Genomic DNA, 25,545 nt, shown 5'->3' with positions numbered 1-25,545 from the left:
GTGTCAAATGAAATAGTATACTGTGTATCAAAAACGAAAACAATAATTAATTTGTGATAATTTTTGTTTTATTTCAATTTAACTCCTTAAAGGTATTTTTCAAGTTATGCCACACTGTGTGTGTTTTTATTGCTTTATTGTTTAAAGAAGATAAAGTGAGCACTGATAGGCTTGAAAGAAAAGTGCAAAATTTAACCACATGTAAAGTGTTTTTGATTAACAATATTGTATTTATTTACAACCCACACAACTGAAACGCCACGTGGGAGATCATCAGTCTCGGCTCAGATATTTCTCCCTTCAGTCTAGTAAGAAAATGTCTCACAACAGGGAATGTTCAGCCACACTACTTATCACAAACAAGAGTAGAAAAAAACTTGATTTGGTCTAAAATGTGTTTTATTCCACTGGGCAAAAATTAATAGTGATAAAGGGGAATGCGGCTCAGATGTTTAACTTCCCCAGTTTCAGTGGTCCAGAAAGCCAGTCATTCAGTAAGCAATTAGACAGCAGGTGGCCTTGCCTCTCACAGGAGTCTGCACAAGCATGTGAAATGAGAGCGCGCTAATGAGAACTCAATCTCTCTTGCCCTCTCTCTCTTTCTCTCACAGTCAAATACACACAGTCTGTCCCTGACTAGCTCCCTCAAGGTCTCTCTTTCTCTCTCAAACACACACACAGTCTAATACACACGGTCTGTACCTGGCCAGCTCCCTTGCTGTCTTTCTATCATACAGCTCACACTGATCCAATTCAGCTGTATATTAATGGACTGTATGTGCTGACATCAAACCTAAACAACCTGACACAAGCTATTAGCATTTGCAAAGTGCAGTATTTACAGCTTATATGAATATAAGGGATGTATGATATTTCTACGACCTTGTCGGCATCAACCAATATTAGCCAGTATAAGCATTTTTTCCAGCTGTCGTCATTGGTTTGAATAGAGCATTGATCCGTTTTTTTTACGGATTTTACGAGTTGGCTATTTCGCACAAAGTGAATCGTACATAAACATACAATTATCATTTAAAAAAGCAAATGCAGGGGCAAACGCAAATCGTTCAAAGATGAACAAATGTGGTCGTACGAATTAATACGAATTAGCCAGCTCGTAAAATATGTACGAATGTAAATAACGCCATGAGATAGCATTGATAGTGGCCAACTGCAGCTTGGTTCACTTATCACATTTATTTTCACTTAAAGTCCCCATCTTATGACTGCTTTTCCACAAGTTAAATAGGTGTATGAGTTCCATAAAGCATGTTTCAAAAGTTGTTTGCTCTAAATAGCTCGAAGGAAAAGATTGTTACCTATCTCTAGTAGCCTCTGTTTCAGTGCATTTCAGATTGTGTCGTTTGAGGTGGTCATTACATATTTATGAGCTGCTGCTCCTTTGGCCACCCCCCACTACTAACGTCATGTGTGCATGTGCAATGTTATCGCGAGCAGTGCAGACTGTATTATTATTTTATATATTATATATTATTATTAACGGTTTATGTATTGCCAACAGACAAATTAAGCATAAAAGTATCACTAATAAGTACATTCCAGGAGAAGAAACCCATGACACAATGATTCCAGAGTAAATTGTGATGTAGCAGTCTCAACAATACACTCGTTTTCCCTGGACAATGCTAACATATTCCCGTTATAAAACATTTTCAAACGCATTATTTTAAAAATTAAGACCTGGCGGGGGATGTATAATGCTTGTGGACATCATGCTAATTGCTAGAAGCTAGCGGGAGGTCCGACGTATCTTGGGAAAGTGATAAGAGACTTGGGGGTACGTTAGCCTTGTCGGAAAAGCCGGGTCGGTAAGGTCCGGTCTTGGTTAGTTTGGCAAAACGCTATTACTTAGTAAGTTCATGTAGAATTATAAACTAAAGCAGTTTAATATTTCTTTTAACTTTCGAAAACAACGGTAGCTGGTCGCTGGCTTTGCAGGGGGAAACCACACTGCAAACTAACTAGCATAGCGGTTAGCCACCTCATCGTTCTCAATGGCAAATGACTGCTAAAGCACACACACAAGTTCACCCACTCGACGTGCACCAATTCGTGGGTGGGATGATTACAGTTTACGGTGCTAACAATATCTATATAGCCTACTGTCTACAAACATTAATAATATTATTATTAACATTACTATACATCATTTAAAAGGTATAATTTACGGGATTAGCATCAATGTATGGTCTCTGTTTTGAGATACAGATGCTCTAGCATAAAAAAGGAGTATTTTGTGATTTGTGAAGTCCAGATGACAACATGCAAAATATAAAAGTGACTTCTTACCTTTTGTGTTGATATTACGATCGCAAATCGAATCCAGTCTGTTTCAGATGTGTGAATAATCCATGAAAGTCCAATAAAATACATCCAATTACCATTTTTGTCCACAAATGCGGATAATCCGTCAAATATAGATATATAGTATGTTGTTTACATCAGATTTCGCATGAACGTCTTATCGCCTACAATCTGAGGACTATTTGCATCGTAACAAACTGTATGAGATTACACTTTAGGTTCCAATAAACACGCATTAAAACTTTGTTTTTATAAGAAGGCGGGAGTATAATTACAGACTGCTCTGTGCTCTATAGCTACCTGCAAGTGGGGTGGTGGGCGGGAAAATTCAAACAGAATGTGAAGACAAGGCTAGTTACGTCACAACGCCGCTAAGTTTAAAACGGTGCAATCTGAGACTCAAGGCAGAGGACATTCAGAAACCTGTATCTCACTCAAAACAGCATGGATGGATTTTTTTCCAAGTTTGTATGCGTGTGGAAGCACCAGAGACACAAAAGAACACCACAAAACCCAGAAAAAGTGAGTTTTTCATAATATGGGCACTTAAAAAATCTTCAGTAATGAACGAAAGCACACTGCTCTAAGATGACTCACACAGCATACAAATATTTAATTTAGAGCAAAGAAGTGTTTGAAAATAGGAAAACAAAGATAAAAGATTGTTTTGTTTTTTTAAGAGAGAGACTAAACTAGTTTTAATCTCTTGGTTAGGAATTATTTTATATGAATTTAAACAGTAAGCTATTTTTAATATAGGCTACATAAATAGGTTATAAAGTATGAAAATGTTATCTTTTACTGTACATGTACCTGGAGGTAGTTTTAGATAAATAATAAACATAAATAATAAAATATTTTTAGTCAAAATGAGAAGTTAAACACAAGAAGTCAAATTTTCACCAAGATATTTTAAGCCCTAAAATGGTCGGTAAGTGATATATTGAGGCCCCTTCAAAATGCATTGGGCCTATAAACTATTGTGGTCACAGAGCCGAGTTGCCGAATATCTGGCAGGATGGAAGGCTGTCTGTGGCAGTATTTCAAGCCTTATTACAGCTATTGATTTTAAAGCAAAAAGGCAGCATTGTCATCATAAAGAGGCTTGCCTGATTCCACTGGGCTGTGTGATTGACAGGGCAACTGATGTGTTGCAGGTACATCCATTATGTGTTTGACTTGGGCAATGGGCCGTCGCTCATGAAGGGCAACTCTGACAAGCCGCTCAATGATAACCAGTGGCACAACGTGATGGTGTCCCGTGACGACAGCAACGTGCACACGCTCAAGATAGACTCCCGCACCGTCACCCAGCACTCCAACGGAGCCCGCAACCTGGACCTGAAAGGTACCACCCCTCCTAAGTATCCAACTATGGACTTTAGTTTGACTGAATGTCATTTTCTGTTGGTAGCGAGTGCAATTAAGGCTGTGAGTGACAGAACAACAGCCAATTCAGTGTGTTGTGTCATTCATTCGCTGGACATAATATACTGTGGTGGTGTGCTTGATATTTATTTATTTATTTTGTTTCTGAGTGATCTATGCAAAGCACGACTTTTTTGTCTTACTTTATATAAAATACTGTATGGCCAGTGTTCAGCAACCTCTTTGAGTCTGCAAGCCCTTTGAAGTCCACCGTGATGCAAAAAGATGTGAAAACTGCATTGCTTATTCAGTTGTTTCTATCTAGTGCATAAACCTCATTAAACAAATGTGAATTCTGTCGGACAATGCAACAAAAGATGTAAATTTGGTTAATTAGGTCAACACTAGTTTAGCATAACATGATAATGCTTGTTAATGCATACAGTATCAATGGAAGCTATTACACATTCACCACAAGCCATCTGACTGAATATGGGGTTATGAGCACAATTGGTAGATTATTGCATTAGCGGTTTAAAACACAGATACTGATCAAATCTGTAACTTTGGATAAAAGCCAAATGTATGCTCCAACCTTATTCTCATACGTTATTCATCATTTGGCTATTTATAGATGTTAAGTACTTATCACTTACCTCATGCAGGCATGACTTACCTCATTCTTAGGTACGCCTGAATACATATTTTTAGTTTTACACTAATCCTGGGTTTGATTTCAGCCCACTGCTTTAATGAATACTCTTTCCTGATGGGTATTTACATAGCTTCTAGCGCCTTGTATAAATCATGTTGCTTCTGAAATCTACCTTGCAGTATTTCTCAACCCTAGCTGTAGATTTCTTCACAGTTTTGGCTGTAATTAGAAACACAAAGAGCAGTTCCTTCGGGGAAAAGAGAAAAACACAACAACTGACTTTGCATAATTCGGTACCCAAACTTAGTTTTTTTGTTTCATCTCAGGCAAGTGTTGCTTAAATCGGTGCCCAAAAATGCAATCATGTTTATTTAGATAACAGGACAGGAAATGGACTTGAAAATATAGCATATTAAATATACATGTATGCATTCACACGTGTTCTTTTTATGGGTGAATTAAAGATTTGAATTAAAACGACAGCAGCCATAGCCATTGCCATAGCAATAACTAAGGCCTTTCATTCTCAGTTTTCACTATGAGCTATCACTGGCGTCAAAGTGCAGATCTTGGCAGACAGCCTTTATTTCATGCGTTAGTCGATAAGAAAGTGGAGACGAGTCAGTCAGATGTTTTATTTCTATTTTAGTCTGGAAACAGAAGGATGCCGATTTCGAGCTATTAGCACACATCATATAGTTCCTGTTTGTTCAGTGTTTCGTTATTTATGTGCACTGTGGAATTAAATAGTCCTTCCACAGAATTAGACGAAGAGCACTTAACACATGAAGAGCACTCGCTATTAGATCTTTTACAAGCTTAAATATGCTAATTCAAATAAATAATAATTGTACTGTATTAAACCTAAACATTTAAAAGGACACTACACTTTTTTGAAAATATGCTCATTTTCATTTGATTTTTGCCGTTTTGGAATCCACTAAGCTGATCTCCGTGTCTGGCGGTACCACTTTTAGCATAGCTTAGCACAATCCATTGAATCTGATTAGACCGTTAGCATCGCTCTCAACTAGAGTTTCGATATTTTTCCTATTTAAAACTTGAATCGTCTGTAGTTACGTCTTGTACTAAGACCGACGGAAAATTAAAAGTTGCGATTTCCGACTATGGCTGCAATGATATTATGCAGCACCTGAAAATAGTCCCTTGCAGAGGACTATTTTGGGCACTGCATAATACCATTGCGCCTCCTGCAGCCATGGTACGGCAGCAAAGTCCTTGATTATTATGCCAAAATGAGAGTATAGTTCCTAGCCATATCGGTCTATAATTTTCTGTCCGTCTTAGTACACGATGTAACTATAGATAAATGGTTTTAAATAGGAAAAATATTGAAACTCTTTGGTTATTTTTTTGCACAATGCTAATGGTCTAATCAGATTCAATGGATTGTGCTAAGCTATGCTAAAAGTGGTACCGCCAGAACAGGAGATCGACTGAATGGATTCCAAAACGGTAAAAATCTAATGAGGATTTTCAAGGAATGCATACATCAGTTTAGAAATGTTTTCTTAAAACATTTTTATCTGAAGGTCAGTTTAGTTCATTCCAGTGTATTCTTTTTAACTATTTTAGCCCGACATGCGACAATCACTTTATCACCATTAAAAGGAATCAATAATGTGTAGAAAAATAAAAATAATAGGCTACTTTTAAAGGTGTAATGTGGGTTTTTAGCAGCATCGAGTGGTGAGATGGTAAATGTCAAACAACCTCAATTTCGAAATGCAATAAGAAGCTAGCTGCCACAGGACGAACATGTTGTCGTCTGAGACAACGTAGGGACAAAACGCGCTCTGTGGAACAGTTTGTCCATTAAGGACAACTGCAGAATCATTGCAATGACTTCCATGTAAGGGGACGCATGCTGTAAATAAAAGTGGCTCATTCTTAGGTAAAAAAAACAATACAGTTCATTAAGTGACGGCTTTAATCAATATAGTTTATGTAAAAAATGAAAACTATATTGTATGGTGGAAGAGCACTTCGTTTGCAGCACTTCGACCTCAGCGCACAGTAACATCATCCCTCCTGACTACTCCTCTCGCTCAATCTTCTGTCAATATTACTGCACCCGAGGTTAAAGTGTTGCAAACTAGTGGGGCATACACACCAAACGAGAGTTCAACAATTTGCGCAAGTAGATTACATACAAAGTCAAGGCAAAGATGCGATCAGACATGTCCTTGCATGGGGCGATGCGAATGACGTGAATTGGGCGGCGCTATTCACCTCAAACTAAAAAATATTCAACTCAAGCGAAGAATATGCATGACCCAAAGTTAAATCCCACAAGTAATCTAGAGCGATCAACGCGATGCTACACGTTTGGTGTTACACGTTACATAGCATAAGTGCTCCTCCGCCATACAAAATAGTTCTCGTTTTTATCCGCTTCAAAAATTGCCATGTTTTATTTTCTTTAAATAGGGAAAATATGGAAGTGTTTGGTGGCTTCTAAATTCATCCCTGTTTGGATCCTAAGAAATTAATGGGGCTAGGCTAAATGCTAACCCATTCACACAGCGCTGTACAAAGATTAAGTGCACGCATTGAAAAAAAGATTGGTTGTATTAATTTGTCTAAGTTGAGATAAGAACATAGTAAAATATTAAAAAACAGTGGTGTTTTCCTTTAAAAAAAATCATCCTTTTAGTTGCACTAAATGACTCTAAAGGTTATCTGTGGTAAAGGTCTTTTAAAGCATTGAACACTAAATCATCATACGTCGAGAAAGAACAAGGTTTAAAGCTTCAAGGTCTTACATCATTGAATTGCTAAATCTAACTGTACGCCATCATGCTGCTTAAAGCACAAGTGTAATAAAGCCCAAATCAAATAAGGTCATAAAGTTCTAACTCTTGCTGTCGTTCTCCAAGACCCTTTTTTATTCGGCGTCCCCAGAACAAGTCCTTTCAACTTCAAACGAATAACTTCACAGTACGTGTCAGTTGTAATTGTTCAAGCAATTATACCAGGGAGAATGGAGAGTGGCGTAGCAATCCCCAGAGTCCAGTGCTCGTCTGTGAAGTGTAAAATGAACATCCTCAAGCTGGAAGGTGAGCTGAGATGTGATGGTGTTGTGATGGATCCAGCGAAAAAGTGATGCTTGACCTGTTATGGGTGTTGGAACAGCATATGCAGAGAGCGCTCGCTGTCCGATAATTGAGGTGTTTTCCTCCTCGAGGAACTGCCTCCGGAATGTTTTCTAAAAATATGCTTTATCGACTTGAAATCGAAATGCTGTTTCCCAGGTGTGAGGAGAAAGCAGGTGTTCGTATAAAATGTGAATGTGGACGAGTTCAGTAATGAATTTTTTCGTTAAGGCAAACAGGTCAAATTTGGTGTCGTCTACACATCATACAGAACTGGTGCTGCCTGCTAAAGAAAGAAGCCCTATTACAGGACTTTTCATATTTAGGGTTTTGGGATTTTAATAAATACATATATGATTAATACCTCAAACCATGCAGGGTAATATTACTTTGCTTAAAGGGACACTCCACTGTTTTTTTTTTAAATGTGCTCATTTTCCAGCTCCCCTAGAGTTAAACATTTGATTTTTACCGTTTTGGAATCCATTGAGCCGATCTCCGTTTCTGGCGGTACCACTTTTAGCATAGGTTAGCATAATCCATTGAATCTGATTAGACCATTAGCATCGCGCCTAAAAAAATAACCAAAGAGTTTCGATATTTTGTGATTACATTGTGTACTAAGACCAACGAAAAATTAATTATTAAGCCGGAATGAGAGTATAGTTCCCAGCCATATCAGCCTAGAAGATCGAGGTACACAATGTAACTACAGAAGAGTCCAGTTTTAAATTGGAAAATATTGAAACTCTTTGGTTATTTTTGAGTGGGATGCTAATGGTCTAATCAGATTCAATGGATTGTGCTTAGCTATGGTAAAAGTAATACCGCTAGTCCCGGAGATCAGCTGAATGGATACCAAAACGGTACAAATTAAATGTTTACCTCTATGGGAGCTAAATAAATGTGGATAAAATTGGTGAGAAAATGCCACTGATTTTCCTTGAATGCCATCATAGAAATATACACTAGGGCCGTTTCTCAATGTCAAGGATACTTCCTTGGCAGGACTAGTCCTTACAAGTCACTTCCTTCAGAGGCTAGGCGAGGCTCCTCTTAAGCATTTGGAGAACACGTATATGGAACAGGCTAGCAAGTGCACCTCATTGCGTCATTGCGTCAATTAAAGGTGTGCTTTCGGAGCTGCGCGCATAGGATTGTGAGTGATTTCAGCATGCGACGAGCGCAAAGGATACACATATGCATCCTTTCCATATGGGATGTTTCTCGAACGAAGGACTCAGTCATTGGCTGAAATTCCGAGGATCCTGGACATTGGAACAGTCCTTCGACAGATGTTGATGACGTAGCATCCTCGAAATTCGAGCTTCCGAGGATCCTTCCTTGACATTGAGAAACAGCCTAGATGTCGCCTTTAAGCATGCGTCAAAACTGCTGCCATCTTGGAACAGGGGTCTTGTCATAGGAAGTAGCTAGGTATCTCCGCCTGTACTTCGAATTCATGGACGATGCCAGACTTTTGTGCTGCGTATTGATGTTAGGCCTACTAGCACTATGCATTATGGTTAGAAAAAATAGATTTTCATAATATCAAAACTTTTTTTGATTCAATGCTAAATACATGTCTGACTGTTGAAACGAACCAAAAGAAAACCAAGAAAATCGCATTCATGACGATTTATGGTGATTTTTTCCGTTACACCATCGCCTACAATGATGCCGATGCGGGGTTCCTCTGTTTCAAGATGGCGGCTCTATTTTACGCATTCAGTCCAATGAACTGCCGTAGTCAAGGCGACATCTAGTGTACATATCTATGGAATGCCATACCTGTAGGGCCATAGCTTTGAATTGGTCTCCCCAGCCATATTTAGAAACTATCACTTGGGCAAGTACTGTAGCAATCACCCAGTTAGCCCCTGCAAACAACCGGCAACCCGAATAAAATATATAGCAGTTTTGTTTAATGCGTTGACCTAATTTCCACTGAAACAGAAAGTTAGGATGGGTCATATGGAGGTGGGGCATACCTTCTCCTAACCTAATTTCTTTTCAGAAAACTTTTCAGATTTTCAAAAAACATAATTCTGTTTGATTTATAAGCTTGTTTTCTCCTGAGGACAAGGTCAAAAAATTGGGACATTTGGTCCCCACACCGTAGCGATTACCAGGCACACACACACACACATACACACAAATACCAAGTGGAAACCTTTAGGCCACAGAAGCACAGTGTGTGATATTGAAAGCAGTTGTATGATGTCTAATCCTCCGGTCAATGGTTATAGACCACAGCTAAAGGTGTTTCTCTTTGCTTTCCATTTTTATCCAGCTGGGATATTGCTTCATCATTACTCAACAGAGACGCATGACTGGAGATGTCATTTTTACAATCTCTCTGCAGTTCCTTCATATGAAAGCAATTGATTTTGCTCTGTCTCGTCCACAAAAGCAGCTCCGCTCACCCGCTGCCCAGCCATCCATTGAATGACTAATGAAAAAAACTATTGGGTGTATAATTGAATATTGTGATTGAAGTCTCTTTAATAGTCTTTGCATAACAGTGAGACATACAGAGCTAATAACCATGCATGGGCTATTCTGTGTAAAGCATACTGAGCTTCCTCGTCTGAGCATAAGTGTGAAGATGAGCTGGCTCTTATACAGCATCTGCTAATTTAGGAAAGCTTTTTGTGGAGACGTTATGGTTATTAAGCTTTGGTGCTCATGTAGTCGATGTAGGTTCAGTTCCTGCCTCTGTCCAGGTTGAAGTCTCATAATCGAATTGTAAGATTAGTAGCATCAATGTCTGATTTTACATTGATTTCAATCTTTACCTTACTCAGTCAATAAAAAATATATCAAGGAGGATTAGACATCAGAATTTAGGCTGATTTTATGTAGAAAACAGTAAATCACAGAAAAATGACCAATGACAACTTGGTTTTCACAGACTGGGTCATATACAGTATTTTAAAAATGTGCAAGTGTTTCAGTTGTAGATTTGCTGTCCTCTTGTAAGTTACTGGATGGACATCTTCACCTCAGCTGATAACATCCTGAGGCTATGGTATTAAATTGTATAATAGTCATGATTATGTCATTGTGAGGGGTGGAGTTATAGCCTCTGTTTTTGCTGAAGTGGCTCTGAGGGCAATTAGTTGAAGTGAACCAGGTTAAGGGCCCATTAATGAAAAGGGAAAAGTTATATTGAGGGATTGCAACATATCGGTACAGAAAAAATTAAAGTGCAGAGGTTTGTACAAATGGAAGAGTTTTAATGGAGGTCTAATTGGTCTTATTCAAAGTGAAGTGGAAAAAGAGCAGATTTCAGCAAACAATCAGGGTGAGAGCGCACTCTTCATCCGTGGGACGAAAATTGCCATATGTATTCTTGCTTGTCAGTTTTAAAGTGTAATTGCCTGTCTTGCAGGCAGAGCTCGGTTGGAAATTGCATTTCACTGGCAAACAATGCCCTCTAAATACAGTCTGCTTGCTGAATGTTTGTCTGAAGGTCCCCAAACATCTTTGAAACGTCTTCCGCAATATATATTTGCAGAATGAAAGAATTAATAAAAGAAACGAATGAAGGAGCAGCGCGTACAGTATCTTAGAGCCTGAAACTGTGTTTTGTAGCATGACTGTAGTTGTGTTGAAACCACAGATGTACTGTAAGTTAATACTGGATGTTATTTTTATTAAATACAATTTTTAAGTTTTTTTTACAACATATACGGTGCTTTATATCTTTCAGTATGTGACAACATTAAACTTGGAAAACAGTTATTATATATTTTTAACAGTATGCTTTTTTGCTTGATTGTAAGTTTTACATTATTTGTCCTTTGGCGATAATGACTATATTGACTCAAGCAAGCACGATAAATGAACATGACCTCGGTACTTTATCTTTTTTATATGACTATTAGCTGTTTAAAATTCAAATGCATATTTTATAATAATTATTAACTCATTAATAATTAACTCATTCGTCTTAATAATTATTAAGACGAAAAGTTGGGGTTTAAAAGAGCATATTTTTTATTGTTCTTGTCAAAAATGACAATCGTTTCGCTAGATAAGACCCTAATGCCTCGTTTGGGATCGTTTATAGTCCTTTGAAACTCCGTTGAAAAAACTGTTAAGTGTTAAGTTAAGTATTAAATGTTGGGCTGTATTAAAGTCCATTAAAATGAGAAAAATCCTGCAATGTTTTCCTCAAAAAACATAATTTCTTCTCGACTGAACAAAGAAAGACATCAACATTTTGGATGACATGGTGGTGAGTAAATTATCTGGATTTTTCTTTTAAGAAAATTGAATATTCCTTTAACGGATAGATGACATCTGTGTAGTTCATTAATTAAAAAACAGTTTATATAATGTTATGCAGGAGCACTATTTGACGCTTTACCCCTTGTTTATCTCTAGGGATAGAGTTTTCTACATCCATTAATGCATTCTTTAAAAAATTTTGTCTTGTCCTATTATGTTTATTTGAATACAAAGTTTTTTTCATTTAAAATATATTGTGGATGTGGCATTAGATGGAAATATATTAAAGAAATTCTGTACAAAGAAAGTAAAAGGTACACAAATGTTATGCCCATCTTTTTAACACAATGGGGTACTGCAGTAAGGTTAGTAAAAAATGTAATCATAGTATTAAAAAAAAAAAAAATTTAATACAGAAACAGTATGGATAGCATTACAGGTAGGTAAAGGGGGCATGGGTTGGGTTCCCAACACTAGGATTTGCCTTGGGCCCCCAAATCACTAAATTCGCCCCTGCAAGTCGGACAAAGTCGGATTTTGGATATTTTTGTTCAAAACAACCTTACAAGTACCAACTGACATTTTCCACAAAATCCGACCCAACAGCCCAGCTTATAATCATTTTTATAATCTTAGCGTTGTGAATCATGATAAGATAGGGAGACCGTTTTGAATACTAATTATGTACTTACTGAATAAATGACTTTAGTTTGTTTTTAACAAGAAAGTAACCTACTGTAATGCCTTATACATTTGAAAAAAATCTAGATGTATGCATTCAATACTGCATAGATGCTGCGTTCACATCAAACCCTACTGAGAATTTACATTAAAGCATTCACAACATTAGAAATGTAGGTGAATTCCCCCAGTACTTTCCCATTTCAGTATAGTCTACAATGAGTCCTCAGAACACATTGCATCAGTCAGCTTTGAGAAGCAGACGCAGGGACATTTTGTACTGTGTCGGAGAGCCCAGTCATTTCAATTCCCAAATCCCAGTCTGAGCACTCAGCTTCCATACACCCAAACAGCTATTTACCGACTTGTATGTTTGTATGGCATCGTGTTTTATTTTCATCCTCGCACATGCGTTTCCACATGTTTCCTTTACGGCTCAAGGGCAACTTTGATGTTACGTAATTATATTCTGTTTCATGACAACCCTGTTTTTCTTTTTGTTCTCAACATCAAAGGTTCCTCGGTATTAGCCTTCATCAGCAGGGAATTGGTTTAAAAAGAGAAGATCACATATTCAGCTCATCGCAGAATCGCACAGGATGAGCCCACCTTATAAAGCTCCAGTTAGCATGAGGGACGTCATTCAAACGTGAAGTGTTGTTTCTGTGTGTTGTGTAGGAGAGCTGTACGTTGGAGGCGTGGGGAAGAGCATGTACAACAGTCTGCCCAAGCTCATAGCGTCTCGGGACGGGTACCAGGGCTGCCTGGCCTCAGTGGATCTGAACGGCAGGTTGCCGGACCTCATTGCTGATGCTCTGCACCGGGTGGGTCAGGTGGAGAGAGGCTGTGAAGGTCAGTTCACTGCTAAGTTTCAATAAGTTTTAACATTTGTGCTTTACACAAAATGCAGCGGTTACACGAGTGGTTCTCAACTCCCCCTCCCAGAATGTTTTAGATGTCTCCTGATATGAAACACCTGATTCCACTCATTAGACTCCTTTCAGAATGTTTGAGACGTTTTCCTAAATGAACACACTAACAAGCTGATGAACTGAATCAGGTGTTTTATATATGGAGACATCTAAAATGTTTTGGGAGGGGGGGCCCGAGGACTGGAGTTGTGAACCACTGAGTTACACAATGAAAATCGCTCTTATTACAACTGATGTCACTTTATACAGCATTGTGATTTATTTACAGTTTATATTTTGTACACACTACAAAGTTCCACTGTTTTCCCTGTCCATCTGAAATAAAATTATTTACAAACGTTATTTTAAATTCACCTTTTTCGACTAAACATATAATATGTAAAGTAAGTTCATAGTAAATATACCACCTATTTTTTTTAAACTGATCTATTTGGGTCAATACAATTGGAGAAATAAATAAATATATAATAAAATATGTTGCATGTTATAGCTAACAGAATAGTTAACAGATACTGTACTGATATTACTTTAAAAGCAACTATTAAAGGGACACTCCACTTTTTTTGAAAATATGCTCATTTTCCAGCTCCTCTAGAGTTAAACATTTGATTCTTACCATTTTGGAATCCATTCAGCTGATCTCTGGGTCTGGTGGTACCACTTTTAGCATAACTTGGCACAATCCACTGAATCTGATTAGACTGTTAGCATCACGCTAAAAAATAACTAAAGAGTTTGATATTTTTCCTATTTGAAACTTGACTCTTCTGTAGTTACATCGTGTACTAAGACAGACGGAAAATTAAAAGTTGCGATTTTCTAGGCCGATATGGCTAGGAAATATACTCTCAAACTGGCGTAATAATCAAGGACTTTGCTGCCGTAACATGGCTGCAGCAGGCGTAGTGATATTACTGTACACAGTGCCCAAAAATAGTCCCCTGCTATTGAAAAAAAAGTGGAGTTTCCATTTAAGTGGATAAATGTGACCCGTCACGGAAACCAGTGACACAAGTCAGCAGCACAAGTTTCGAGATAATGAGAATCCGAAGTGTGATTTTCGTTTTATTGCAGAATCTGTTAGTTGGGATCACGAAGAAGCTTCTCCATGTTTGAGATAGCAGTTTTTGTATATTTAAAAGCGTACATTTTGCGGTTAAAATAGGCTTGTTTTTCCGGAGATTCTAGCGTGCAGCGGGGGGCGTCATTGTCTGTGTGTATATTTACATACAGTATAAGCGTCTTGTGTTTTCGCCCCCAAAGGGAACAACGTGACTACTTAATAAGGATAGTTCGCCCAAAAATGAAAATAATGTAAGTAATGACTCACCCTTATGTCGTTCTAAACTCGGAAGACCTCCGTTCATCTTCGGAACACGGTTTAAGATGTTTTCACGTTAAATTTAGTCAAAGAGCTTTCTGTCTCCTCCATTGAAAATCTATGTACGGTTTCCATGTCCAGAAAGGTAATAAAAACATCATCAAAGTAGTGCATGTGACATCAGTGGGCATCAAAAATACATTTTGGTCCAAAAATAGCAAGAATTACGACTTTATTCAGCATTGTCTTCTCTTCCGGCTCTGTTGTGAACCGCGTGAAGTCACGTGACGTGGCTGACCTTTTCCTCAGACATGTTTGCTAAGTTTTTTTTTCTTATAGCGTGCGTCTCCCCAGACTGTAAACGAAGCTTGGCGCACAAAAAACAAAAGAAAAATAAAAGAAACTGGGGCAGAACAAATAACAGTCAGCGTCCCTTACTTTATGTGGCGCCACAGTCGGATGACGTCAAAGTACCGCGAGAGCTCTTCAAGAAATCTTACGGAGTAGTTTAATTTGGACTCGCTCTCGCTGTACTTTGACGTCATCTCTCTGTCAGTTCTTGCAGCGCAGCATCAAGTCAAACACACACACTTTTTCACACAGAGATCGTTGAATTCGTTATATAATTGGCTACATGTTTAGTCTATCAATATTTTCCACAAAGTCATTGGCTGATGGAGGAACGAGCGAGCGATTGGTTAAATTCCTAAAGGATGTCACGTTTTCGACGGCGCTGTTTGGATTATACTACCTCCCTATTTTAAATACAAACATTTTTAAGGTTCGTGTGTTTAACGGAATGTAAATTACAGGAGTGTAATCTCATATACCCTTATATGTTACGATGTAAATAGTCCTCAGATTGTATATTATATTCTATTACCAGACGGTCATGCGAAATCCGATGTAAACAATAGACTATATATCTATATTTCACGGATTATACACATTTGTGGACAAAAAATGGTCATTGGATGATTCACACATCTGAAACAGACTGGATTCGACACAAATGTAAAAAGTCCTGTTTATTTTTGCATGTTGTCATCCGGACTTCTGTCACAAAATACAACATATGATGCTAGAACTGTATCTCAAAACGGCTTTACAGGGGGTATGGCTTAGCTAAATGAGATGTAAATGAGCCCTATTGTCTCTCCAGGCAGGGAAAAGTTTTAACTCTTCTTTCTCAATTTTCTCAGCATTCTCTTTCTTGAATGTGTTATATTCAAATGGCCACAACTTCTCCAAATCGTATCAGATTTTCATGTGTTACACATCATTGGAAAGCTTAGAAACCGCACTTTCGGAATCTGTGAATAACTCAAAATGCCCAAAATCCGACTTGTTTCCCTCCTTTCTGTGACTGGTCATAAATGTAGTGATGCATCTTTGCATTTCCTGTTCGTTTCAGCTGGCCCTGGCACTACCTGCACAGAGGACTCGTGCTCCAATCAGGGAGTGTGTCTGCAGCAGTGGGAGGGGTTTAACTGCGACTGCACCATGACGACATACGGAGGTCCACTCTGCAGTGACCGTGAGTAGTGCTATGCTCTTTTGTCGGGATTAAAGGGATTTATACAGAAGGTTTGTTTAATCACCTTAAAAGCCGTTCGAGGCTTCTCTTATGATTAGATCAGAGGTGCACATTCAATGCACTGCAATGCAGTCTTTTAAACACGCCTTTAAACAATCCTAATTAGCGAGGGCCACTAGATAATATTCATAAAGACCAAGTAATGGTTTAGGTGACCCCCAAACTGGCAGCAGAAGAAATTTGTGCTGCTTTTTTAAAATGTTGCAATTATAAAAAGCTTGGAGGTGGAACTGTGAGTTTTTATTACTGTATCTGTGATACTCCACACACAATTAAATATCCATCCCTACAGTCACAAAGTGGCCTTGCTCACGATGCAGATTTTGTTTGCCCATAACATGCCCATATTTTGACAATACCACTCTGGAGACTGGCTTAATGAGCTAAATAAAGATAAATACTGTAGGGTTTGCTTGCCTAAACATTCCAATAGAAACAAAATAGCAGGTGCGCATGTGTTTTTTATATATTCGAAAACAAAGGGTTTATTGCACAGCTGGAGAGATTTAACTAAGCCGTTTAATTTAGCTAAATTAATTTTTAGATTTTATTGTGCTGATATCAAATTATTTTTAATTTTACCCAATCAAAATACACAGCATGTAATGGACCTCTGTCTGATTAGAATCATTAAGCATTTGCGCTGCTTGACATTAATCTGTTCTATTATATCAGACTGTTATTCTTATTATATAGGTTGACTCGACCGCAAATGAAGCCTATCAGCTTTTGCCCCACATCTCAGTGGAGTGGTGCTAATATGTATATTGGGAACCAAAATAGGGTCCAAAATTAACACCTATTGCAAGTGAAAATTGTCTTTGGCATGTGAATTAACTCTTTCCCCGCTAGTGTTTTTTTTTTAGTTGCCAGCAAGCGCAAGCATTTTCCATGCTTTTCCATGAAGTTTAATGCCTTCCTGAAAATGTTCTTATTAAAATATATAATCATACAATACAGTATATCAAATGAAAGACCGGGGCGTTGCACAAGATCCTGGGCCCTATGCATAGGCAGTCCTGATGGGCCCCCACCCCATAATATATTTCAGACTTTTCAAGGGCCCTCTCTTCCTTTGGGGCCCTGGTAATCAGTACTGGTTTTACCCCCAGTCCGACGCCCCTGTGAAAGACAGACCCTCTGCTTTAAAAAAAAGTGCTAATATATTTTCCATTATCTAGTAAAGTACATTTATTAGGCATACATTTATATGATTAAAGTCAGAATGTAAGAATGATAGTCTGACTCTTCTTGATGTGTGTGATGTCCTGTCCTGCTTATTCCTTATTTCCTTTATGGAAAATTTACCAGCATGGCTTCTCTAGGATCCATAACCGTATTTTCTTCAGATCTCCATGTGGGGACATACAGTATGCAGTATATGAAATATTTCTTATATTAAGTTACCAACACTGGATTATTCGAAACAAAATCATAATGAGTGCCTCTCCTGACAAGTTAAGTTTCACCAAGAGATGTAGACCGGCTCATCTTTTTGCAAAATTACATTTTTTGACTTAAAATACAGATTCATGCGCATAAGAAATATATGACTTTATGATTATGAATAAATGTATGTTTTCTCAGTGTTATGAAAGTTGATATTTGCAGACAAACTGGGCCATAAATACATTCGTCTTGCTGTATGCCTCATATTACTCCCAGACTTGCCATGCAATGATAAAGGTGCATTTTGCATAAGCCATCAATTATTAATTTGGCTTGTTTATCAACACAAACATCAGAAGTGACCATTACAGAAGCCGCGGATGTAAACAATTGCCAAGTTTATTGAGCATGAACTATAATGGCTTGAGGTTTGTCGATGCAGCAGATTTGTGGGTACGAAACATCTTCCATATACTACTAATTCAATTAGGGCTTTTTACAATTATGTCACAGCTGCAACACTGTAAAACATCTTAGCCAGTTATTAAAGTGATAATGAAGACAGGAAAATTATTGTGCAGAGTTATATCATATATAATGTCATTTCAAAGAGCTCTGTATATTTAGATAAAGCAGTGATAGCAGCAGGGAAGGTACTTAGGCAGGTTTCAAATGACAATTGGAAAGACTGTCATTATTAGACTATATTATTTTATATTACAAGGATAACTTAACTGAAATCACATGGCTTAAAGGGTAGTTTTAAAGTAAGAGTAAATGTGTGATGTGTTTTACTGCTATTTGATGCAGTTTTTCTGTAATATCGTTTTTAAAAATTAATTTTTAATTAGTTTCCATTGTTTGAACAAAGTTTAACATCAATAAAGATAATGCTTAATGATATCCAGTAGATTATATGTGACCCTGTTTGTAAAATCCAGGCTTAAAGTCTCATAATTTAATTATGAGATTAGGAGCATCAAAGTTTGTTTTCAGTCATTAATTTAAATTCACATTAATTTCAGTCTTTGACATGACCTTACTCAGTCAATATTAAAACCTGTTTAATCCCACCGGTCACAATTGTGACCGCGTCTTTTTCTTATTCTGAAAGCTCTAAAAGTGTTGATGTTGGCTCTGGGCAAGAAATTAAACTTTTAAATGAAAAAATAGATTTTCTTGATTAAAATGTATCAATGTCATGTGACTAGCGTGAAAGGTCACATAACCAGATCAGTTTACTTCCTTAAAATGTCCTAAAAATGTATATATCAAGGTTATATTTTAGCAGAATGAGCTTTACATTATTTAAAAACGGTTTTATTTTCTACAACAGTGCAGCAGTAAATCATAAAAATGACTTTAGCTGAGTTTTACAGGCAGGGTCACATATAAGCAAGCCAAATTCTGCATTAAGTTCTCAAATTCTGCTATTTATTCTGAATTACATTTGCATATATGTTTAAAAAATAGAGTAATGCAATTTCATTGGTTACAGAAGCAAAACGATTGTTAAAGGTACAGTATGGGTTTTTAGCGGCATATAGTAGTAAGATTCCAAATTGCAAACAATCACAATTAGAAACTACGGTAGCTGCCATGGGACAATCATGTTGTCGTCTGAGACAATGTAGGGATGAAACGCGCTCCGTAGACAAGTTTGTCCGGTTGGGGCTACTGTACTGTAGAAACATTGCAACGACTGTACGTAGATAAAAACGGCTCATTCCAAGATAATAAAAACAATACAGTTCATCATGTAAGGTTTTTATACACCACTGATAATATAATTATGTAGATTACATTGGCCTCGTACACACTGCAAACTTTCGGGAGCGACACCCATATTTAAATGCGGGAGTGATTTCCCTAAATGTTCGCTTCATGTCTGTACAGAACAAGACTCACTACTGAAAATATGATGATTGACAGAGATAACCATAGCAATGTTCTGCCATTTTGTGTGCTTATCACTCACAGCTTTTACCAAAATAATTTAACAGCGTTATGTTTTGCAGTAAACCTCCGTCTTGGCGTTGTGTGTTGTACGCCAGGTCCTCGTCTTTTTTGTACTTACATATCGTTTTGGCGCTTAACCGTTTATGCTTTTGGCTCATGAAGCGATCAAGTTTTTGGTGTTATTAAAGTGTGAATATGCCGCTCCCAATATTTCGATCTTTGAGGTAAAGCATTTGGATTTATTTCGGTTTATTATTTGATTTTTCTTGTTCAGTGTTTTTTCGTGCAAGATCTGGCAACACTAGTCAGCAAATGCTCGTGTCCCTGTCATTTTCTGCACCGCGCATACAGAAGACTTTTTCTCCCTTCTAGGAATTTATTTTTAGTTATTTAGTTTGGTTATGCACTATGCAGAGTTTCTGTAAATGCGGTTGTCACTACCTGCATTTTGCTGGAGTTAATTCGGTTGTAGAATGTGGTTGTCAGTCCCATAAATGACTAAACTGTGTGTGTACAGAACAAGATTAAGCATTAAAAGGTGAAGTGACAACCGAATGAATATGCAGTGTGTACGGGACACTTTTGTCCAAAGAGATCCTTCTTAAAGCAACACTAAAGACTTATTGCTCTTTGCTCCCCCTACAGGTTAGAAGCGTAATTGTTCATTAGCACTGTCGTAAATACTGCAGCATAGCTGGCTCTGATTGGATTGTAGGTCTGCCGTAAAGCAAGTTTTTGTAGTTTTCACTCAAACTGCAGGACCACTACCCGACGGTTGGAAACTTCTTTAGTGCGGTTTTGGCCGATAGAGGGCTGCAAAGCGAATGTGAAAGTGCCATTCACCCTGATTTGAGTGGATGAACCACTGAAACTTTTTTGGAAACGTTATTTTAAGGTAAAAAAAACTCTTTGGTGTTGCTTTAAAGTTACACATTGCACCTTTTAATGTTCACATGATAGTCGGAAGATGTTTATGAATGGTTTTAAAATGTTGAGGTTTGTGTGTACAGATTAATAGGAAAAAAACTCTAAATTGATGGTGGTGTAGTGGAAGACAAAATGGTTGGGAGTCAGTGACATGGAAAAGCTAAACAGCAGAATTAAAATGCTAGCAAAAGAAAATAATAAAGGTGCCTAATCTTATTATTTTTAAAAACCGAATAACCAATAAATGGGTGAGTATTCTGGGAGAAAGTCAATTTGGAAGCAGTTTAGTGTGGATTAGAATGTGATTTAGTCCACCCTGCTAATACCCAATTACCTTCATAGCCATAAATCAATAAACACACAATTATTCTTTAACACTCCACATAACGTTCCTGTCCTTCATTTCACTACACTGAATTGGACAGGCACTACAAGTCTTTCTGACACACTGACAGACAATTTATATTCAACTCCGTTTGTTTCATACCGACAGCATAATCACGTTCAACTGTGGAGCGGTCTGCAGGTGCGAAGAGTAAAACATTCCTTCAAAAGTCATTTTCACACGATCAACGGTGTAAAGCCACGGCGTCTTCACTAATGCATGACTCATCCTCTTCCTCAAACAGTGCGACACAGGACTCATGTTTTCAACATGTCCTCTAACACACACGTTCTCACTTACGCGCATATTTTTTTCCCGCACTGTAATTTTTCCCGACAGCAGACATATGGGGAGAATAATTTTGGTTGACCTCGGTAATTAGCGTCGATTATTTAGGAATATCATTATCACAAATTATGCCTTCTGCCTGGCCGACATCTCGCATGACTTTTTTCTTACTCGAAGCCTAGCTCTTCGGAAACGTGAGGACTGTCGACAGCCACGCAATCCTTAACAGGCGTGCTGAATGTCCAACAGATCCATTCAGTGTATAACGATTATGTTGCACATGTCTCTTCTTGTACAACGCCATATGGACATGCCAGGATCTGTGTTTCATACTTTGATTTTCTGTGACCGGCCACATCCATCACCAGAAGTCTAATTAAATCCCCTGTAATGTGTTACCTATTCCGAGTCCCGTCCAAGGACACAGTGGAGAATCCTTTGGGAGTGCTGTTTCCTACTTTCTTCGTTCGTTCAGCGTTCTCTTTGCGTCACACCAGACCCTCTAGCCAGAACCATTAAATTAAATAGATGCTGCACTTTCATGTCGGCTGTTTTGCCTTATAGCCTTGGACTCTGGTCACCTTACTTTGCAAGCATCTGCTCAGCCAGCCATAGATGTTACATGTAGGTTTCTCCTGTGCCCGGCACTTAAAATGCACTGCATTACCTCACAGGAGTAATTGTTTTTGTTGGGCAACACTCTTGTATAAGCACTTTTTTTTGTTGGAGGTACTCTACGCAATTATCTGTTTCCACTTTGAAAGGTTTCAGATTTAAAATGTATAAATAATGACTTCTCTCTCATTTTCTCCTCAGAGCCACTTTATACAGTATGGCTTCAAATATTCTGACATCTTTTTGGTTGCATGCCAGTAAATGTTTGAAGGTTTTACAACATGATAAAAACATTTTACAATTTGTAAGAAAAATATTTACAGTCACTTGTCAAATATACAAATATGGGACATTGTAAATGTAAGCTTGCTTTAGATTTCTAAAAATATATATATTTTTATTTTTGTGTGAAACATCTAAAAAAATAACCATTTGAAAAATGCTATAATGATTTTGGGCATTTATACTGTATATAATCCCTGAATATGTCATGATGTAGACTTGTGTCTAAACATTGTGAACATGAGTGCTATATAAAATGTCATTAAATATTACATTTCATTTCATTTGATATGATGCCAACCATGATAAATTATACCGGTTTACCTTTGATATATTGTCCTGGTGCACTTTATTGATTTATTGGTATTTAAAGTGTCCGAGTACTGTATTTTGTTTCACGGTCCACAAGTAACAGAAAACCGTGTTAAATTGAAGCAGAAACATTAACACCGGACTTGTGGTCACCTTACAAATGAGCCCTTCATGGTGACATTTCCTGAAACCCGATAGGTTACCAGGGTCAATTGAAGAGATTTCTTCCTCCCCCATCGGTGGATCACGCGGGCACTCTGTGTGTGTTTTTACCAGTGGGACACGCTTTAGCAGGCATCTGTATATGAAATTGACACGTTTACTTTAGGTCATCGAGGGCAAGACCTGTCTTGAGAATTTAAATCCTATAATCACGTCAGAAGTTGATCGACATAAGCAGTTCTTCTTATTGATTATTGATTATGGTTTCATAAATGATGAATTATGCCCCATGAGAAATAAGCACCTTACACTTGTAGAGTATAAGGAGCTGGAGGGTTCGAGCAGATGCTGAAGGCTGATAAGTTGAACCGACGGGCTGATCTGTGAATTCTGCATTGACATCTGGAAAAAAATCCAGTGTGACTGGGGACTGAGCGAGTGGAGTGGAAGCTACTTTTTCTCAGGGGTGGATAAGAATAATAACAGTAAATGGTTGTTCGGTTTTAGCCACATAGTGCAATTCATCCTTGAAAATACAAGAAATATTCCCCTGTGTGAAGAAAGGCAAGGTGTATTTTAGTGAAATTGATCGCATTTTGGGCACATTCTTTAAAGTAAGACTTAGTAATAGAATATTTTGGGATGGTGTTGGCTGATAAATATGTTTATTTAGTTTTTTAATCATCTTTGGCGAATAGTGAAAATAGTTAATATTGTACAAATTATAATATATGTATATCAGTATTATATTGTGCATCAGCAGCCCCGCTCTCTTGATATTAGCAACGGCCATTGAAAAACCCATATCAGTGGACCTCTAATTAAGATTAAGACCTGTTATCTTAATTATGTATCTTGTACTTTCTTTCAGGACATGTTTTATAATTCAATAGAAGTTAAGGTCTGTCAACACAATCTGTGGAACAGAAAATCATTTCATATCGTCCCTCAGCATAATGCAAAACTTGTGGTTTCGGTAACACACATAATAAAACTACACCGAGCCATCAATCCTGAAGGTTTAAAAGCTAAAAGGTGAAAATGACACTGTAAATGCACTCACATTAATTATTTTGTAAAATCCTGTTTATTATTTTAACCGCAAAATAGATGTTTTAATTGGTGGTGCCTTTTTTATTACCAGTGTAATTCCTTTTGGTGCAGTTGGTGCAACTTCATGTATCTTTCTTTCGTTTCATTTATTTATTTAGATGGGACAATGCATATTAAAGCAACACTATGTAGTTTTTTTACCTTTAAATAATGTCTCTAAAATTATTTCAGTGATAGAACAACTTTTAACTGGACAAATTGTACTGTTACTGCAACCTGAGCAGCCTCCTAGCTGCTACAAGCACACTCTGAAAGTGGCGGTGGAGGGTAGGAAACACAGCCCCGCCCCTCCCCCTGCCTGCAAAAGAGTGTCTGATACCAGGCACTGTTGCGCTTTTCAACCACATGGGGGAGCTGTTAGTCATTTTTACATGGAAACTACATAGTGTTGCTTTAATGAACGTACAATAAGAATTGACGTAAATACGCCGGATTTAGCACAATGCTAGTTTCCATCCATTTCTGGAGTCAATGCGTATCTTATGCTGAAGTTAGCTTATTTATGACAATGATAGGTTGACTTAACCGTTACCTAGACCAGTGGTTCTCAATTCCAGTCCTCGGGACCCCCCCCCCAGAATGTTTTAGATGTCTCCTTATATGAAACACCTGATTTCACTCATCAGGCTCCTTAATTAACACTCTAACAAGCGGAGGAACTGAATCAGGTGTTTCATATAAGGAGACATCTAAAACATTCTGGAGGGGGGTCCCGAGGACTGGAATTGAGAACCACTGACCTAGACAATGTATAATTCTCATGCTAGTGAAAATTATAAATAATGTGCAAGCCTTTTGGCCATTCTTACAGAACTGTGTGAACTTTAATATGTACCATCTGGCCATGTGTACGTCAATGGTTATCTGTCTGTCTATCCATCGGTTTGTCTGTCTGTCTGTCCATCTGATTGTCTGTCTGATTGTCTCTCTCTGTCCATCTGCCTGTATGTCTGTCTGTCTGTCTGTCTATCCATCTGTTTGTCTGTCTGTCTGATTGTCTTTCTGTCCATCTGTCTGTCTGTCTATCCATCTGTTTTTCTGTCTAATTGTCTCTCTATGTCCATCTGCCTGTATGTCTGTCTGTCTGTCTATCCATCTGCTTGTCTGTCTGTTTGATTGTCTTTCTGTCCATCTGTCTGTCTGTCTATCCATCAGTTTTTCTGTCTAATTGTCTCTCTATGTCCATCTGCCTGTATGTCTGTCTGTCTGTCTATCCATCTGTTTGTCTGTCTGTTTGATTGTCTTTCTGTCCATCTGTCTGTCTGTCTATCCATCTGTTTTTCTGTCTAATTGTCTCTCTCTGTCCATCTGCCTGTATGTCTGTCTGTCTGTCTGTCTGTCTATCCATCTGCTTGTCTGTCTGTCTGATTGTCTTTCTTTCCGTCTGTCTGTCTGTCTATCCATCTGTTTGTCTGTCTGATTGTCTGTCTGTCTGTCTGTCTGTCTGTCTGTCTGTCTGTCTGCCTGCCTGTCTGTCTGTTCGTCAGTCTATCCATCCGTTTGTCTGTCTGATTGTCTCTCTGTCTGTCTGTTTGTCTGTCTGTTTGTCTCTCTGTCTGACTGTCTGTGTCCATCTGTTTGTCTGTCTGATTGTCTCTGTCTGTCTGTCTGTCTATCCCTCTGTTTGTCTGTCTGTCTGATTGTCTCTCTGTCCATCGGTTTGTCTGTCTGATTGTCTGTCTGTCTCTCTGTCTGTATGTATGTCTGCGTGCCTGCCTGCCTGCCTTTCTGTCTGTCTGTCTGATTGTCTCTCTGTCCATCTGTCTGTCTGTCCATCCATCTGTTTGTCTGTCTGTCTGTCTGTCTGCCTGCCTGTCTGTCTGTTCGTCAGTCTATCCATCTGTTTGTCTGTCTGATTGTCTCTCTGTCCATCTGCCTGTCT

The 25,545-nt window shown here is 38.1% G+C and overlaps 1 protein-coding gene across 9 annotated transcripts in view; it reads left to right on the top strand.

Moving 5' to 3' along the window:
• The window catches only part of nrxn2a (neurexin 2a), a 467,328-nt gene that overhangs the window by 209,944 nt on the left and 231,839 nt on the right, over positions 1 to 25,545 (top strand). For all 9 annotated transcript variants that reach the window (XM_065287129.2, XM_065287128.1, XM_065287126.2 and 6 more), the window contains 3 exons: positions 3,483 to 3,673; positions 13,060 to 13,233; positions 16,049 to 16,171. In XM_065287129.2, coding sequence (XP_065143201.1) covers positions 3,483 to 3,673; positions 13,060 to 13,233; positions 16,049 to 16,171 — 488 coding nt within the window. The remainder of the gene's footprint in view (positions 1 to 3,482; positions 3,674 to 13,059; positions 13,234 to 16,048; positions 16,172 to 25,545) is intronic.

The sequence above is a fragment of the Paramisgurnus dabryanus genome, chromosome 18, assembly GCF_030506205.2.
Source record: "Paramisgurnus dabryanus chromosome 18, PD_genome_1.1, whole genome shotgun sequence".
NCBI lineage: Eukaryota > Metazoa > Chordata > Actinopteri > Cypriniformes > Cobitidae > Paramisgurnus > Paramisgurnus dabryanus.
The sequence above is the reverse complement of the archived record's forward strand: the minus strand, read 5'-3'. Positions and strand labels throughout refer to the sequence as shown.